At 34.2% G+C, this 18964-nt stretch overlaps 1 protein-coding gene and 1 long non-coding RNA gene across 7 annotated transcripts in view; one reads left to right on the top strand and one right to left on the bottom strand.

Annotated features, from left to right (window-relative positions):
* The window catches only part of LOC126754739 (transcription factor E2f1), an 88281-nt gene that overhangs the window by 60722 nt on the left and 8595 nt on the right, over positions 1 to 18964 (top strand). For all 5 annotated transcript variants that reach the window (XM_050466825.1, XM_050466841.1, XM_050466832.1 and 2 more), the window contains 2 exons: positions 15214 to 16643; positions 16759 to 17559. In XM_050466825.1, coding sequence (XP_050322782.1) covers positions 16092 to 16643; positions 16759 to 17559 — 1353 coding nt within the window. In that variant the 5' untranslated portion in view covers positions 15214 to 16091. The remainder of the gene's footprint in view (positions 1 to 15213; positions 16644 to 16758; positions 17560 to 18964) is intronic.
* Positions 14085 to 14888, bottom strand: LOC126755004 (uncharacterized). Of its 2 annotated transcripts, none has more exons than XR_007666441.1 (3): positions 14517 to 14888; positions 14328 to 14454; positions 14085 to 14277 (listed from the first exon to the last, which is right to left on the bottom strand). It is a non-coding gene; the product is annotated as an uncharacterized LOC126755004 (long non-coding RNA). The 2 variants fall into 2 exon arrangements; XR_007666442.1 differs by having other exon boundaries at positions 14328 to 14435.

Here is an 18964-nt window from a genome sequence, read left to right as displayed (position 1 = left end):
ATGCACAAGTTAGTGTATTCTAAGTAACTATAAACACTTAAAAGTAATTCGATTCACTAACAGGTATATATGTAGTATGTATAAGTACTATATACATACATATTATGTATTCCAATTGCATATTTATAAATATTTTATTTAGCGCAAGGAAAATGGCCTCAAATGCATGAGTAAGTGTGTAGTTGAAGTCTTGTGCGGCCAAAGGCATTTTGACAACACCGCTTCGATACATCATAACAGCTTTTCCATAAAGTCATGTTATTTAGTAAGATCTTGAGCAACAATAATTTAATTGCCGAAATATTAACACTTTTGCGGTTCCGCGCTAACACTAACAGCGCATTAGCACTTACCACCTTACAACCAATTAAAATGTCATATTTGTACAACTGCATACACATAAATATACATATGTATTTGTATATACATACATATACATATGTATACTTTTACATTAAGTATGTTCTTCAATCCGCACAAAAGTAGCAAGATTTTCGCATATACAAATGTACATAAGCGTGTAGATGTACGTACATATGTATATAAATATTTTATTACCACAGTAAGTACAACACAGGGTGACGTTAGTGTGAATACCAACGCCGCCCTTGTTGGCCCCATAATTTTTTCCTTTACACTTTTTATTCGTTATTTATTCCACTTTTGTCATTGTACGGGGTATCTCTTAACTTTTGTACATATACATGTATGTGCGTACATGTACATTTTGTTTTTGTATTTTTATAATCTTATTTTGCTGCTACACGGGCGGTTGATATTCGCTGTGACTTCTTCATGTATCCGTAGTATTTTTGCATTTGCTCACTCATTCACGCCAGCTCACCTACAATTAGTAAGCATATTGTCTTTGGCATAACGTATATACATACATATGTATGCATAAATATCAATATATACATATACATATAAGGTAGTTGAACCAGTGTACTATATTGCTTATAATACAGAGAATTATTATTGTTCAACGATTAAAAAGATGCATTTGTGCCATAAATGTCTCAATAATTGAAGCGTTTTCAAGGCAAAAATGTCATTATATTTTGCGCACTTATAAACAAACATTTTTATTGTAAGTGTTTAGCAACACAATATGTACATATTTACGAAAATAATTAAATATAACATAATTATTATAATTTAATTATTTTTATATTAATTAAAATTAATTAATGTAATTAAAATTTTATAAAAATATAATTAAATTAAAATAATTAATATAATTAAAATTAATTAAATTAAAATAATTTTTATGTACACAATTATTTGTTATATTATATTAGTTATTTAAAATTAATTATTTTAACTTAATTATTTTTTTTAATATTTAATTAATTAATTTTAATTGTTTATTTAATTATTTTAATTATTAATTATTTAATTAATATAAAGAAAATTAATTAAATAATTAATTAAATAAATAATTAACAATTAAAATTAATTAATTAATAAAATTAATATAAAAATAATTAGTATAATATGCATAGTTAAAATTAATTATTTTAACTTAATTATTTTTTTAATATTTAATTAATTTATTCATTTTAATTATGTTAATTATTTTAATTTAATTTTTTTATATAAATTAATTTTAATTTAATTTTTTTATATTAATTAATTTTAATTATATTAAAAAAGTTTTAATTATATTGTAGATTAATATTGCATTCACTCTTACGAATACTGAAGTACTCCATTTACATATGTACATACATAAGTGTTTATTTCGAAATTATTTCATTTTGCTTTCGCTAACTTGTACTACCCGCATATCTCTAGGTGTACAAAAACCCATCAAATAACGCAGTAAAAGCAGCACAATTCAAAACGCTATTTCGTGTGATTGATATTTCGGGTTGGGTAATGAATTCGCCGATAATTAACACGTAAACGCAGTCGTTATTGCAGGGTGCATGTTCATGCGGTTTTTCTTCACACTCGTAAGCATATGTACATATATGTACAAACATATACATATATGTTGATTTTTTTTTATATGTTTGTTATTATTGTTTCCAATTGTGCAGATAAAAAATCTATGCACAAATTAAAGCTGTTGTTCTGCTTATGTATGTACATACATATATGTATATATATATTTATATACATACATATAGTATACATATACATAAATATGTTATGTATATAACCATAAAAACATGTGTACATACATACATATATAATGTATACATTAGGGTGGCTAAAAAATAAATATTTTTTTCCCTTGGTACTCTGAAAAATAGATTCTTAGACACCTCTACGAAAATCTCTCCAATTATGAGCCCTTAATTGTAACGGGCATGTGCTCCACCTTACAATTTTTTATATTTTTCTTATAATCAGATAAAAAAAATTCTAATCGCGCTTCTAGCTACTTGAAAAATTATCTTGTTCCGTAGATTTTTTTTGACCCACCCTAGTATACATTGATTTACATATGTCCGTATGTACATACATTGTGCCTATCTATGCATATATCAATTTGTTGCCTACTTGACCGATAAAGGCATATTTTTCTCATACTTGTATTTAACAGTTACATTTAGTCGATTTACCAACATATCGATTGTGTTTATAAAAATTTAGTTGCTCACAACAATGTGTATGTACATATACATATGTGTGTATATATGACCCTGAAGCAAAAAAGCAACTTTGTACGAGCATAATTAACATCGCTTCCGCACTTTTTTGGCAAACATTTTTATTCTAAATTGTTGTGCTGGGCTTGACACAATTTTTACAGTGTTTAATTTGATTTTTTACTAGGTTGTTATAGATTTCCAAAGACAAAGGAAGCATCTAAAAGCAAAAAATAAAATTTCATCGATTAGTAGTTGAGTATAGGTCGCGTTTAATAATAGAATTTGAAAAAAATAAAGATAAAATGAATTTTTGACAAAATTGCGAACAGAGCAGTATGACTTTAGGTCCAATTTTTACCACAAATTGCCATAAATTGTGGGCAAAAATATAAAAACAATATTAAAATAAGCATGTACCCATTCTACATATTTCTAAGAAATAAATAAGAAAATTTTAAAATAGTTTCGAAATCATCCAAAAATAGAAGAATTATAAATCTTCCACAAATGGCTGCCACGCTTAAGTGGTTTTTGTCACTTTATTTTTTGCAGATATTTTTTATATAGTACATATGTATGTATGTATTCTTAATTTACAGTACATACAAAGATAAGTAAATGTACACTTACATTAGCAGACAAAAAACAACAACTACATAACTATGTACTATAAAACAGAAGCCGGCTTACAAAAGTTTTTTATTTATACTTGCGTGCCTTCGAAGAGAGCTTGCGCATGCTTTACGCATAGGTATATAATATATATATATACATACATATCTACATATGTACATATGTATGTATGTATAAACACATAGCATATCAAATACTTTTTAACCTTCTTTTTGTCTAACTTCCATATTGTTCTTGTATTTTTTGTGTTGAATGAAAAAGCAAATCAGCTGTGTAGCTGTTGATGGGAGTGGGAGTGTTTGCCAATAACAAGCCCCACATACACATCGTGCATCGCTTTTTATTACTCGCGGTACTCCTACAACGTACAACTTGAACTCATTGCCACTTAAATTAATAAACGCGCTCACGCTCCAACAGCATTTTTTCCCAGCCACTGCTTCAACGTTGCTACAAATATAAATAAACTACCTTACCTTACTCCCCGTTTGAAGATGCTCCCCAGCTCTCAGCAGCGTATTTTCTTGCTCACGGCAATGTTCCATTTTACTCAATTTGTTTATGCTCCACTCTTGCGCTCTCCAATGTAATTTTTGACGGCATTTTTTGGCTAAAAAACTCGCTCTCGGACAAAATCATCATCACTCTCACATTTTATTTCGATGGCTCTCTTGGTCAGTATTTATGTGTGTGACTTATCAGCCGCAACACTTGACTCGCCGTCGCCGAAGCGTGCAAACACGTTTTTCATCAGACGTTGTACATATTTACTGTGTTCATAGTACACCACTTACATATGTATGTATGTGCATACGTGCGTGTGTATTGTTGTGTGCGTTTGTTGTTTTAGTTGTAATCAGCAGCTTTTATACCCGCCAACCGGGCTATACTTTCATCCAACCTGATTCAGCTAGCCATTTAAAGGTTGTTGTTTATTTTTTGTTGTATTTGTATTTGCTTCTCGTCGCTCCACTTTGCTCTCTGCGTTTGTTGTTGGCGCCTTTTTTCGCTGTAGCTAGCACACGCTCTCAACTATACTATGTCTATATGTATGTGTGTATTGTACATGAGTATATGTTGTAATTGAAATTTTTGTTTGGCTTATTTATTATTATATTTTTTTTCATTAATTTATTTTAACTATTTATTGACACATTTGTATATTCTGCGTTGTATTCGTGTTTTTACAATTCTAATCACAAAATAATCAAAAAGTAAAAATAAATCGAAAATAGGGAAAGACCGAGAATGCCTCGTAGCAAATGCTTTTGCGCAGAAATATGCAAAATACATATGCACTGATGAAAAAGAAAGTGAAATTGTTTTAGTGATTGCCAGTGAGATGGTGAGCTGACTTCTGTGCATAGTACGAGTATTATGTATTTATACCTTGAACTTAATATACCCTAAGTTTGCTGCTAGGTTTGTAACAGCTAGAAGGAAATTTCGGTGGCCCCACAAAGTAAATATGTACATAAGCGATCAGCGTAACGAGCTGAGTCGATTTAGCCATGCTCATCTGTCTATGTATACGCGAACCAGCCCCTCAGTTTTTGAGATATCTATCTGAAATTGTGCGTTTTACCCTCAAAACTTGCTCATTTCTTGGAAACATCAATATCGGACCACTATAGCATATAGCTGCCATACAAACTAACCGATCTAAATAGAGTGCTTGTAAGCAAAATTTTTTGTTACGACAAGCTCTTCATTATTGGATAATATTCGACCGATTAGACTACGTCCAGCACGCATTGAAGAAAATATAGCAGCCGTAGCTGTGAGTGTACACGAAGACCGTGGCAACTTTGACTGACATACGAGTATATGTATGTAGAACGACTTGGCGCATTTTACGTTGAATTTTTAAATTGAAAGCGTACAAAATACAGCTTGTGCAAGAACTGAAGCCGAAGCTTGACCTTTCCAAGCGACATCGATTCGCTCTATAAGCGCTTGAAAAGTTCCAAGAAGATTCGACCTTTTCGAGCCAAATTTTGTTCAGCGATAAGGTCCATTTCTGGCTCAAGGGGTATGTAAATAAGCGAAATTGCCGCATTTAAGAGATTCAAGAGCTGTCATTTCATCCAGAAAAAACGAAGGTTTAGTGTGGTCTTTGGGCCGATGGAATCATCTGTCCATATTTCTTTAAAAATGATGCCGACCGTTATCGCGTCATGTTAATCGACTATGTGATGCCTAATGCCATGTTCAGACCGAAATTTTGAAGGGATTTGATTACATTTAAGCCCTTCACTAATCAACCCGTTCTCACTGCCGTTGGACAGATGATAAAACAACTGTTTTTGCCATTCAAGAATTCACATCGCTTAATATTTATTAAAAGAAAACATTGTCATATAGTATTTTGTATTATATTATAATAAAAGCCGACTTCTTTTAAATATTTTCCACATAATGGAAAGGTGAAATTACATTTATTGCTTTAAAAAAATTTGTTTATTTACATTTTTTTTCTGTTTGTAATGTCTAAAACAGCTATGATAATGTAATAGATTTCCAATGCTGACAAAATCAGAGTCGCACCGAGAGATTTAGAGTGGATCAGTTTCAAATCACTTCGATGTAGTGGTTTTGAACTGTCATTTTTGTATGGCGAAATCTTGATAAATTTATAAAATTAGTGGGATAAACTATTCAACAGCCGAAATTGTGTGATTAAGTGTCGGTCTGAACATGGTATAAAATGAAGCTCGCAATCTCGGCGACATTTGGTTACAACAAGATGATGCCACTACCCACACATCGCATCAAAGAATGGAATTGTAGAGAGAACACTTAGTAGATAATTTCACGTTTTGAGCCTGTCGATTGGCCACCAAGATCATGTGATATCACACCGTTAGACTTTTTCCTGTAGGAATATGTGAAGAATAAAGTCTCTGCGGACAAATCCGCTTCGATTCAGGCCTTGAAGCAAAACATCACGCGTGTCATTCGCCAGTTACCAGTCGAACGAGTCACCGAAAATTGAACTCAACGGATGGACCAACTGAGACGTAGCCGCGTCCAACATTTGAAAGAGATAATATTCAAAAAATAAATGCCAAAGAAAGTTCCTTCGAATTTTGATAAACATTTCCCATAAAATTTGAAGTTTCTGTGTTTTTTCTATAAGAAATATCAAAATATTTCAACATATAATGCATATACTTGTGTATGTGTGCATATACATAAATATGTATGTATGTATATATATTTAAAATTTCTTATCTATAATACTAGTGCAACTTTTTATCAAAAGAAATTTGTAACGAAACCCAAATACCTTATCAACTTCAATGCACATACTCAACACTGGTTGCTGTTGCCTTGTTTCCAGATCACACCACATAAAAGGGTTTTCACCGCAATGTGAAGAAATAGGATTTGAATTTGATTGAAATGTTGCTAACCACTTTGTGAAAACACCATTTTTTCTACTATCAATTTCTTTTTTGCTATTTGTTATTTCCTCTGGCATCAGCAACTATGCGTATAACTACTAGAATCTGATAAAAAACAGTAAAAATAAAAATTATAATTTTTTTGGAACATTTTTGCTGAAACTATCCAAAACTAACTAAAACTACTGAAAATTTAAAATTCGTGAAATGAGTTAATTTAATAATGTTAATAGCTAAAAAAAATTGTCAACCAATCAAAGCACTTGCGTGTTTCATATTTGCAACAAAAATACAGCAAAAGTTGCCGAAACTCATAAGTGAATAATTTCACCGGTTATCACTTCAGTTAAGCAATAATTTGCTTTTTTACCTTTTAATTGACCTCAGCGATTTCCAAACCACCAAAGTTATAATTACCAAACTTTATCTATCGGCGAATATGTGCACTTCTACTTTGGTACGAACTCAATTTTTTATTGCACATTTACGAAAAGCACTTACCGCATATTCGTTAGCTCGTTTTTACTGTTAACTCCGTTGCACTTCAATTACTTGAAACGGTTTAATCGCATAAAATGTACGCTGCATGCGAGAATATTCATGTTTGGTTACGTACTCGTATGTATGTATGTGTGTGAAGGTTTACACCAATCAAGTTCAACGTTCAGCGTTTGCGATTGCGATTTCTCCTGTTGTTTGTTCAAAAATATAATTACTTGTTTTTGATTCTTTTTATCCCCTACAAACACTATGCTGTTTTTATGCTTTAATAAAATGATTTAATTGATTATGCACCCTACGGAACTATGGCGATTTGTATTATTTAGCTTATTAACGGCTTTTTAAGGCTGTGTTGCATTACCATGCACTATGTGTTTGTATGTAAGTGCAGAGCGTTGCTTTGGATCTGCACTTTGGCTGCGTGTTTCGACGTTATTTTTTTATTCTTGAAGAACGCTTTGCATTTTCTTTCGCCAGTCAGTCTTCAGCTGCCATTTTATACCCTAATACAAACATGTGTATATATGTAGTTATATTTATAAAGATTTTTATTTATGTGTCTTGAATATTTGTTACTGTATACATGCAAGTAAACGCTCTTATTACGATTGGCCGGTATTTGCCCATGCACCCTACATTTCTAACATTTGTCTGTGTTGACTCTAGATAGCTTTTTTATACATACTTATATGATTAAGTATAAATTATTGAAGTTATAAAAAAAACTGAAGATCATCTTATAAAGCAATTTCTGAACACGTGACTGCCTATAACTATATTCGTGCGTTTTTTTAACGTTTATTTAAGAAAAACATGTACAGTAATATTATGCAAAGAGTATTGCCCATCTGTAACTCTGCTCATTCTGGCAATTTGTGTATTTCAAACCAAAAGAATTGCGCTGACTTGGCAGTCAAGTTGACATCAAACCAATTGTGATACCAAGTTCTGTTGTGAAGCGTATTCCAGTGAGCCCGTTCTGCTTCGAACGCAACAAATGGTGGTGGTGAGAAGCAGCAAAGTCTAGTCGAAAAGGCAGGTCTGGCGTGTGAGGCAAAACTTGCCAGCCGCTGTTGTCCAAATAGTTTTTAATCGGTCTTGCAACATGAGATCACCCCCTGACCAGGGACCGAAGTGGCTGCTTTATTGATATACCACGCGGCTGACAGCTCGGCACAGTTAATTCACATTACCCTTTCCATCTTACCAGCGGAGACATCGCTGTCAAGTTATCCAATAACTCGCAGTGCTCCGCGCTGTGTACCGGCAAATTCTTAACATGTTGAACAGACGCTGACCAGGAAGCCGCGCATTATGGATTCGTCGCGGTTGGATTTTATTTTTTATAGTTCATCGTGCCCAAACATGGTGAGGGGAACACATATTTCTATGAGGCAGTGTCGTTTCGCCACAGTCACAGGAGCTTCAACGGATCTGCTAGCTTTTGTATCGCATCCTCCACTCCTGCTGCTCATCGTCGGGGATTGCTTATTCGTTTTCACTTATTTCGCAAATAACCTGCCACTACAAGCCGTTTGGCTATCCGCGACCTACCAACCCTCCCGGTAGCGTAGAGCCCAGCTAGAGCGCCCAAATTCGGAGACGTTTGTCTGTACGTAGCTGAATAGCAGCGGCCACCCAAGCGGACGATTAAAGCGATATCGCAAGGGTACAGACCACAACTCCAGCCAAGCGACTGGAATAGGTAACTCTATTGGCCGCCGGACGGAGCAATGTCCTCGTAACGGTCCTGAGTCAACCGACGTGGCGCTGCACCGAATCGATCCGTGAGCTTAAAGTTCGATACTACGACCGCTGGTCGGCGCAGGTAACGCAATCGCCAATACTGCGACAGACACCGACACCTTTTAGGACAATCCCAAACGGGATTGTGTAACTATTTCCTGTTCTCAGATCTCAAAGGAATGCTCGAATGCTACAAAAATGGTATCGAAAATTTTGAGGATCCCTATAATCAGTGTATCACGCTTGAAAGGAACTGTGTTGAATAAAAAATTTAATTTTGCCAAAAAAAATGTGTTTTTCTTTGGTAGGCCGGAGACTATTCAATGAGCTCGTATACCATATTACATTGTCAAAATGTAGATCTTCATATAATTCCTTGATATACCCATATTAAACCAGAAAAATTCAGTTGTTTACAGCTTCACACTAATTTTCCCAAAAAGTTTGTAGTTTCTGTTGTTTTTCGCAAAAATTTGCAAGCATCCTTATTGTTTTACGCTTAAAATTGAGAAACTGCATAACTAGACAACAGGCAATGACGAGCATACTGTCTGAAATTATAAACCATACATGAAATTCTATACACATTTTAATAGCAAAGTTCAAAAAAATCAAAAAAGAAAAACAGTCAACTTTTTTATTATGTTTTTTGCTTGGCGGTTTCGTCATTTAACAAGTGCTGTGACCACACAGCTCTGGTATGCGACTTTAATAAATTGAATATGATGCGCAAACGGGCTTTGGTTTATCTTCTGTAGCGAAAAGCTACGCTTATACACTCTATATATGTATATGTATGTACATTTACATACATATATTGTATAAATATGTGCATATGTTTGTTTGCTGCCATTGCTGATCGCCGCTAAACGTTGTCCCAAATCACTGAGTGAGCCAGCAGCGTATTTAAGTTTTGCTCTCGTATCAGATTTCGTCATGTTTTTGCCTAATATTTCATTCATGCGAAAGCAGATACCGTTGGCTCATCCGCTCCCTCATGGCCGCATGCATACGCAACCAAGCGCATTGTACGCGATCGCTCCTCCCGTCCATCCAATCATTGCAATGTGGAATCGGAGCGCAGCGACACATTTAGTATTATGTAGAGTGTGTGCGATCCTGTCTGCTAAAACCGATTGAATTTCGGTAGCATCAGCGAATTCTTTACCGAAAATACCGCTTACCGTTACTTAGTTGCTGCTTATGTAAAAACATATATATAAACATACTTATATACTTCAGTATTGTGTCCTCTACATCAGCTGTTGAAAGCTTTTTCTTTGTAGCGATTAATTGATTTTGGTGTTTCTTAAACCGAAACTCGGCACGTTCTGCAATTTTGCGTAATTTCTGAAATTCCCTTCGGGTTTTTGATTGGCAAAAAAAGTAATACATTACAAATACAAGTATGTTTGCCGAGTCTATTATCTTCGGTCGCTGGTTATCAGTTGCTAGTCGCATATGTATGTACATGAAAAATTCAGTTGAACTTACTCAGTGCCAGCGGGTGGTCGAAGAATTCTTTCCTTATGTAAGTATGTATACTTATAAGGCTTATCGCTTTGGTTTGCGTGACGTTCCCACCGCTTAGGTCATTAATTTTTGCATATTGCTGGCTTATCAAAGTTGTCGAAAAAATTATCAGCACTTTTTGGATTTATTAAAAACGGTCTCATGATTCATAAGTTCATTCAGTGCTAGCAAAGTTTCCGTTAATATTCAAATAGAATTGAATGGCACTTATTTGAGTTTATATTACGTGATATCTGCTCCAAAATACAGAGGTGACTTTTTTGAGTTAATATTTCGTGATTTCTCCTGCGAAATACATCAGCGTCTATTAACTATTTTCTGAATAATGTTCAGGCGGTAAGAGACGCTGCTTGTTCTACAGACAACTAAGTACAAATTGTAGTTATTTCTGTATTAAAGAGCGCTTGACTAAAATGAAATATATTCTTACACATATATATATAAGTATATAATATATGTACATACATATATATAAGTGTAACTTAGCAGAACAGTTTGCTTTTTGCCGTGGATTCATGGCTGTTATGCACCAAAGTAGTATTTTTTACAAGTTTTAAGCGCCGCTAAAACTTTTCGGTGTCTCAAAGAACACTTGACACAAACATTTCTAAAACTACATGTCATATAGACACATATGTATATACATACATATGTATGTGTATATCGTCACCTCAAGTGTAAAATGACGTAACAACACTTTTCCTAAGTTGACAGGAGAAAAAACGATATAATAGAAACCACTCACAATGGCACAAAATTTGAGTTTTGGTTATAAAATGGTTATATATTGGTTATATATCGGTTATATATCGGTTATGTATCGGTTATATCTGACAGAGGAAGCTGAAAATTTAGAGCTATGTAAAATGATGTAGTGAAACGTAGGCAATAAAAAACTCAATTTCGATATTTTTTGATATACGCTGTTTTGCATTTTAGGTGATGTACAATACAACATTAACGACATTCTCCGCTAACTTTACGATTTTTTTTCCAACGCTCTTCCTGTCGCACCGTATTCATTATTTTTTATTTATTTTTAGTTCTTAATTTTTTTTATTTTTTTTTTTATTTTTTTTTAATTTTTTTTTTTTGTTTTTGAAATTATCTATTTGCTGTTAACGCTTGGGCATTACTAATTTGTCGAGTTCAGCATGCTTTTTTTTTAGTCTATCCAACACCATTAAGCTTAAGCTCCGCTTGTTTTCATGTTGCTTGTCCCTACTTCTTCTTCCTCTGCTTGTTTGCTAAGCAAGATGTCAATAAACTCGAATTGTACAAAAATATGCTAATAAATAGTTGGTGGGGAGGCTCAAAATTATGAAAGACAGTAAGAACAAAAACCAAATAAAAAATAACTACAACAAAAAAAAAGGTTCTTATGAGAAGTAACGCTATTTTGAAAGTCAAGCTTTGACAAATAAGCGTAAATAAATACGTATATTTGTATGTATGCGTGTACCATACAAACAAACAGCGCATTGGGAATTGAAAAGCAGCTGGGAAGTGAATAATAAAAAACTAAAATAAAAAAAAAAAAAAAAAATAAAACTTAAAAAAAAAACATTTAATAGGAAAAAGTGGTAAAAAGTAAGGCATTTGAGCTTTGGAATGGGGTCGCACGCGTTTTTATTCTTCTTTGTTTAAAGCAATGAATGATTGTTATATTATATAAGTACATATGTATGTACATACATATATGGACGGTTTAGCCTTGTCCATCTGTCTAACTGTCTGTATATTGGGAGACATTGATCTGAAATTTTGCACACGTCCTTTTCTTTCCGAGCAGCTGCACATTTGTCGAAATCGGCGATATCGGACAACTATAGCATATAGCTGTCATACAAACTGTACGATCGGAATCAAGTGCTTGTATGAAAAACTTTTTCATTTTAAGAGATATCTTCAAGAAATTTGGCACGCATAAATTTCTGAGACATCAGTACAATCTCTGAAGAAATTGTTCAGATCGGATCACTATAGCATATAGCTGTCATACAAACTGAGCGATCAAAATCGAATTTTTGTAAGTAATCTTTTGTATTTGGGTATTATGGCATTGCTACAACTGCAGTTAACGTCAACTTTTTTTTAAAACGCTTGCTTTGATGACTCATGTTTAAATTTGATAAAACAGCAAAAAATATTTCCTTCCAGAACATAGCATAACTAAATTTTATGTTTCAACTGGAAAAATGCGCGCTAAAAAGTAGCTTACACTATATTTTTGATCTAAACGTGGAGTTTCCTGCTGAATTAACGTAATACGGAAAGCAGTTTTGTCCAGCCATTTGGTTTGCAATTCTACAGTGCGAATTTTTCATAATTTCCAGCCCAAAGCTCATACGACAACTGCTTGATACCATACCAAAACTATTTCAAATTCAACAGCGACACATAAATTATATTCTATTTGAAGAATTAGCAATTTATGCATATGCTTTGGTTCTGCAAGCGTAGAGCGTAAACTAAATGTCATACTTTCCTTCCTGTTAATTAACATACAAGCGATAGCTTTAACTGTCTTGCTGCGCCTCCACCTTCAACACTAGTGACTCGCCAATCTAATGCTACAACTCTGCGGATCTTTACAAACATACATGTGTACGTAGTACATAATATTGTACATATACATATACAGACACTCGTATGTTCTCATGCATTACTCACGCGCCATTGTCCAGCTAGCGGCCTGCTCGAGTTGGCTGACCTCTTGCATACATAAAGTGGAGTAGTAGTAAAATATTTTAAGACCAATATCAACTGACTTCTAGTCGTCGTCTAGTGACTTTTGCGTTCTGCCTTTTCTTATGTTTGGAATTTTATTTTTGTTTTTAATTTGTCTCCTCCCTCTTCCACTTGCTTTTGGATTGTATGCGCAATGCTTTTTGTTTTTTGAAATGCTCAGCGTTAAATTGTCGCTATTGTTGTTGTTGTAATCACATTTACTATGCTTTTTTTCATCATATATAAAAATTAAGTCTTTTTCTCTTGTAATTCATTGCAAAGGCACAAAAATATTATGTTCAAATTTCGTCATGCAAGTAAAATGGCAAAAAATAAAATGACCGTAAAAGGAAGTTAAAATAATATTTATCATAATTATATATATAGTTATATATGCATGAGTTTAAAAATAGCAGCGATAAAAAGAAATCATCACGGACACAAGGCGCAATCGAATAACAACTTTTTTGCTATCAATTTAGGTTCAACAACAATCGAAATATAAGCGAATTGTTGTTCCCATGTTAATTGCCATTTGGCATTTAGCTAATAATCGTTTTAAAATGGACAAAGTTTTATAGCCGTCAATGTAAATGCGTAAAAGACTTGGGACTGTATTGATTGCGATAACTGCTTGATTCAATCTAATAATTTTATAACACAAATTGATATACCCACATGTATGTACATTAGAGCGGGTCGATTTTTGTTTACTATAAAATCGTGTGTGCCGGAAATGTGCTACGGATGCTTAATATACATATTGTCGCCTAAAATGCAAAATAATGTAACATCACTTTTAAGAAGTTCACAAGTGAAGGAAAAACGTTATAACAGAAACCACTCAAATTGAAACAAAATTTGAGTTTTGGTTATAAAATGGTTATATGTTGGTTACAAAATGGTTATATGTTGGTTATAAAAATGCATACAAAAATATTGAATTTTTAAATCATTTTTGAAATACCCTTATATGCGTAATGAAAATGTTCTTAAAGTATGTACATACTTATATTATTGCTGTTGTTATGAATAGTTGCAATGAAGATTATAACTTTAAAAATAAGATACTAAAATTTCAAATCGATATCTCAGCTCCAGCAATCTATCCTTAAGGGAATATTCTAGTCAAGAAATAAAAATTAAATTTTTTGTATATTTCAAGAGGTTATACCTTTCAAACCGGTATTTCAAAAAATTTTCTTGTGTTACTTTGTTGACCAGGCGCTGTTCAAACTGGTTCGGGCGGAACTGAAAGACCTTTTTCTCGAAACTGGCTTTTCTGTAATGTCAATAAATAACTAATAGAAAAATTTATAGTAATAATATTGATTGCATTTCATACCAACACCTTAGAAATTACCTGAAATTCATGCCTCTATACTAGAATATCTGCTTAAACTCGTTTTTGTCGAAACAGCATTTTTCAAATTTTCTTGAGTGGTTATTCGGCGACAAATAATGATCCCGATCACTATCAGTCTTTGATTTCTGCTTGTGCCATGTAGGTATATAGTTTTCTAAACAATGACCCGCCAGTTTTTTTATCCAGAAAAAAATCGAATTTTGGCCTTCCAAAAACGAGCAATATTTTGGGTAAAATTCAGCATTTTTCAAACGTCGCCATTTTGTTAGGTTTCAACAAGCACGAAAGCCAGCAGTAGAGAACCTTGTTTGTTTGAGCGCCGTCGGAGATCGTCTGTAACTCGAAAAGCATTTAATTTTTCCTTCAAAAAATTTTACTGTGTATGCTAAAAGTATTTATAAAAATTCGCTAAAAACTTTACAGTATATTCTGAAAATATTTGTAAAAATTATCCTAAAATTTTAAAATATTTGATATTTTTTAAAACTCGAAAATTGTAACTTTTTTTAAGTTTTCACGCAAGTTGTGTGCCATGAAAGCTTTAAAAACACTTATCAATGAGTTTTTTCTTCCCTGCTACGCAAATACATAAGTCTAAATAGAGTCCACAATTATTTTCCAACGAAATATATATATTTTTTTCAATTCTATATAAAATTGTTATTAATGCTCACTTTTTCTTCTTAAATTTCAGATGAAAATAATCCTTAGGTGCTAATTTAGTGAATAAGAAAATTTTAAGTACAATAAAAAAGTTATCAACCGCAACAACAACAACAACCACAAAACAACTAGTATAACTCAAAGGAATAAAGCAAGAAACCACGGAACCAGAAAGTACTAAATCAAAAACATAAATAAAAAAAAAAAAACAAGAAAAAAGTTTTTAATTAGAAATCAAATAAATTCAAAGCTCTCTTCTTCGTTACGAGAATCGGCGTAGTGAGAAAAGGTGATTAAAGCAAGCGGAAATAGTAAGACTAAGCAAATAAGCTGCCAGAGAAATGCGCATTGAACAGCAACACAACTACAACTACAAAAACAAAAACAAAAACAAAAACAAAAAGAATTGAGCACTAAACGAAAAAAGTAGAAAGCTAAACGTCGATGAGTACGTACAATAAGCCAACAAAGCCAAAATTAGTGAAGAAGAAAAGAAACGAAAGCAAAACGCAGAGCACATAACTTGGGAAAAGTGAATATCACGTTTAAAAAACCTAAATAGTCTTACAGATATACTATATTTTTATAAGTAAAGAGTTTCTAAAACTAAGCAGAGTAAAAAGCAACAATTTTACAAGAAAAGAGCGAAGTAAAATTTTAGTTTAAAGTTAATGCACAGTTGCAGCCGTCAGTCCACAGCAGCAGCGCTGAGAATCCGCAAGCAAGTTCAACAATCAACACGTAATCCAGTAAACGCGGTTTCGCGAGGGGAAGAAACACCGCAAACGGTTTCCACGCAACAACACATACACACACACACCGGCGTTTCTGCTCATTTATTAGTCGCTGACAGACACAGAGAGGCCGGCACCTAGGACAGACAGACGCTCACAAACGAACCGCGCAAAGATGCCCAAATATTTTATAGCTACGGCGGCAACAACAGCGGCAGCAACATCAGCAGCAAATACGGCCTACAACAATAATAACGGCAGCAGTGGCAACAACAACAATAATGGTACATCGCAAATGGTTATTAAATCAGCGGTGCGGCAACTGTCCTACGACGTGGTCAGCACCAGTGGCAAGAACACAACGAAACGGAATTCCAATACGGCATTTGTGACATCGTCATCGTCCGGGTCGTCATCGCCCGTATCGATTATGATGCAAGGCGGTGAGCACCATCAGCGGCAACTAAAGACACAAGTGATTAGCAGTGCAGCGTCGGCGCCGACAGGCACGCATCTGTTGGATCACGGCTATGGTGTGACGATGAAGCTACAACCATCGACATCGGCGTCGACATCAACATCAACGGCAGCGGGCACGGCAGCGGCGGCGGCGGCGGCGACGACGACGACGGCAACGGCGTCATCTCATTTCACCGGAAAGTACACGTCGACGGTGGCGACCAGAAATCCCTCTGATTCCACACCACACATAACGGAGTACTATAAAGTGAGTGTGTGCGCCTTATATGGCCCACATACATTCATACATACATGCAGTATATGTAGATAGTATATTAATTTACTTATGTATGTTATTTATTTTTCCGTTTCATGTGTTGCAGCAAGTGAAACGACGCAATCCCACACCTGTGTCCGAACAAAGCAGCCACCCCAAGAAACAAGCCAAACATCAATATGCGTCCGATGATTTTTCCAGCAATGTGATGGTGGTACAACAACAACCACCACGCTCACAACAATACCAACATAAATCCACCAAACAACAAGTGTTGGTGCGCACCAACGCTCAAACGCAGCGCGTTGCATTGTCAGCGCCTGGCTCAACGTTACAGTTCGCTGCGCCCTCACCGCAACCACAACGCCCGCCATCGTCTGCCTCATCGACATCATCGTCAATTGCATATAAATCGGGCACACCCTCATCCGCCTCTTCATTACCCGCCTCGAAGCGTACACCTGAAGGCAATCGTGCCGACACCTCACTTGGTATATTAACGAAAAAATTCGTCGATTTACTGCAAGGCTCACCTGATGGCGTTGTTGACCTCAATGATGCGTCAACCAAATTGCTGGTACAAAAGCGACGCATTTACGACATAACGAACGTGCTAGAGGGTATTGGCATACTGGAAAAGAAATCGAAAAACAACATACAATGGAAGTGTGGCAACTCACTGGTGAGTTCGGATCGTACGCGCGAAATGCAACTGGAGAATGAAAGACTCGAACAAAAAGAGAATCAGTTGAATATGCTGATCGATCAGATACGTGAGGAATTGAGTAGTGAGATTTCGAATAACAATCAATTGGCCTATGTGACGCATACCGATTTGAAGAGTGTCGATCTGTTTAAAGATCAGATAATAATTGTTATTAAAGCGCCACCAGAAGCCAAACTTGTGGTAAGTATCTGTAAATTAGTTATAATTATACCCTAAACGGATATATTAAGTTTGGCATAGGAAGCGTTGGAGGCTATATTCAGATTATATAGATGCTATATGAATAGCGTGACAATCGTGTCGATTAAGCCATTTCAGTTTGTCTATCCGTCTGTATATATATACGATCTAACGTCTCAATTTTTGAGATATCAGTCTAAAATTTTGCACACGTTCTTTACTCCTCAAAGTGCTGCTCATATATCGCAAACGCCGATATTGGAACAATATAGCATATAGCTGCCATACAAACTGTTCAATCAAAATTAAGTCTTTGTATGAAAAACTTTCTTATTTGACAAGATATCTGCATGAAATTTGGCATGAATTATTACACAAGGCAACACTACAATCTACTAAGATATTGTTCAGATCGGACTACTAATCAAAATCAAGTTTTTGTATGAAAAACTTTCTTATTTGACAAGATATCTGCATGAAATTTGGCATGAATTATTGCCCAAGGCAACACTACAATCTACTAAGATATTGTTCAGATCGGACTACTATAGCATATAGCTGCAGTACAAACTGTTCAATCAAAATCAAGTCTTTGTATGAAAAGATTTCTTATTTGACAAGATATCTGCATGAAATTTAGCATGAATTATTGCCCAAGGCAACACTACAATTTACTAAGATATTGTTCAGATCGGACTACTATAGCATATAGCTGCAGTACAAACTGTTCAATCAAAATCAAGTCTTTGTATGAAAAACTTTCTTATTTGACAAGATATCTGCATGAAATTTAGCATGAATTATTGCCCAAGGCAACACTACAATTTACTAAGATATTGTTCAGATCGGACTACTATAGCATATAGCTGCAGTACAAACTGACCGATCTATGTCAAGTTAAAAATATTTGTATAGCATTTTGAGCTGCAAGAAATTTTTTTGCTATAAGAAATGCAGCTATATAAGGTTATACAGCTTCATTGCCGCCGAAATTAACGTCTTTTCTTGTTTATTTTTACTTACTATTAAAAGTTACTTATACGCCCAGTACGCCATATAAAATTGTTTTAGTTCACAGCTTAATGTAAAAGTGTTTGAATTTGCTAAACTACGAGTGTATATACGACACTATTAATTAAAATTTAACTACTCATATCTAACTGTTAACAGTGTTAAACGTCTAATTGTAGCATATTATGTACATTATATGTAAATGTTATTAGTTACTCATACGCCCTGGTGGCACTGAAGTTTTTATCAACAATTTCTGTTGCATACAATTTTTATTTATTTATCTTGGCAAATTCATATCAAAATTAAAACATATTAACTGATTAACTTGATATTTCCTTGATAGCGTGTTTTTTTCATTATCTATTGTCAGATTGTGCTGCGGTTGTCTGCA

The sequence above is a fragment of the Bactrocera neohumeralis genome, chromosome 2, assembly GCF_024586455.1.
Source record: "Bactrocera neohumeralis isolate Rockhampton chromosome 2, APGP_CSIRO_Bneo_wtdbg2-racon-allhic-juicebox.fasta_v2, whole genome shotgun sequence".
NCBI lineage: Eukaryota > Metazoa > Arthropoda > Insecta > Diptera > Tephritidae > Bactrocera > Bactrocera neohumeralis.
This window is presented reverse-complemented; position numbering and strand designations above follow the sequence as displayed.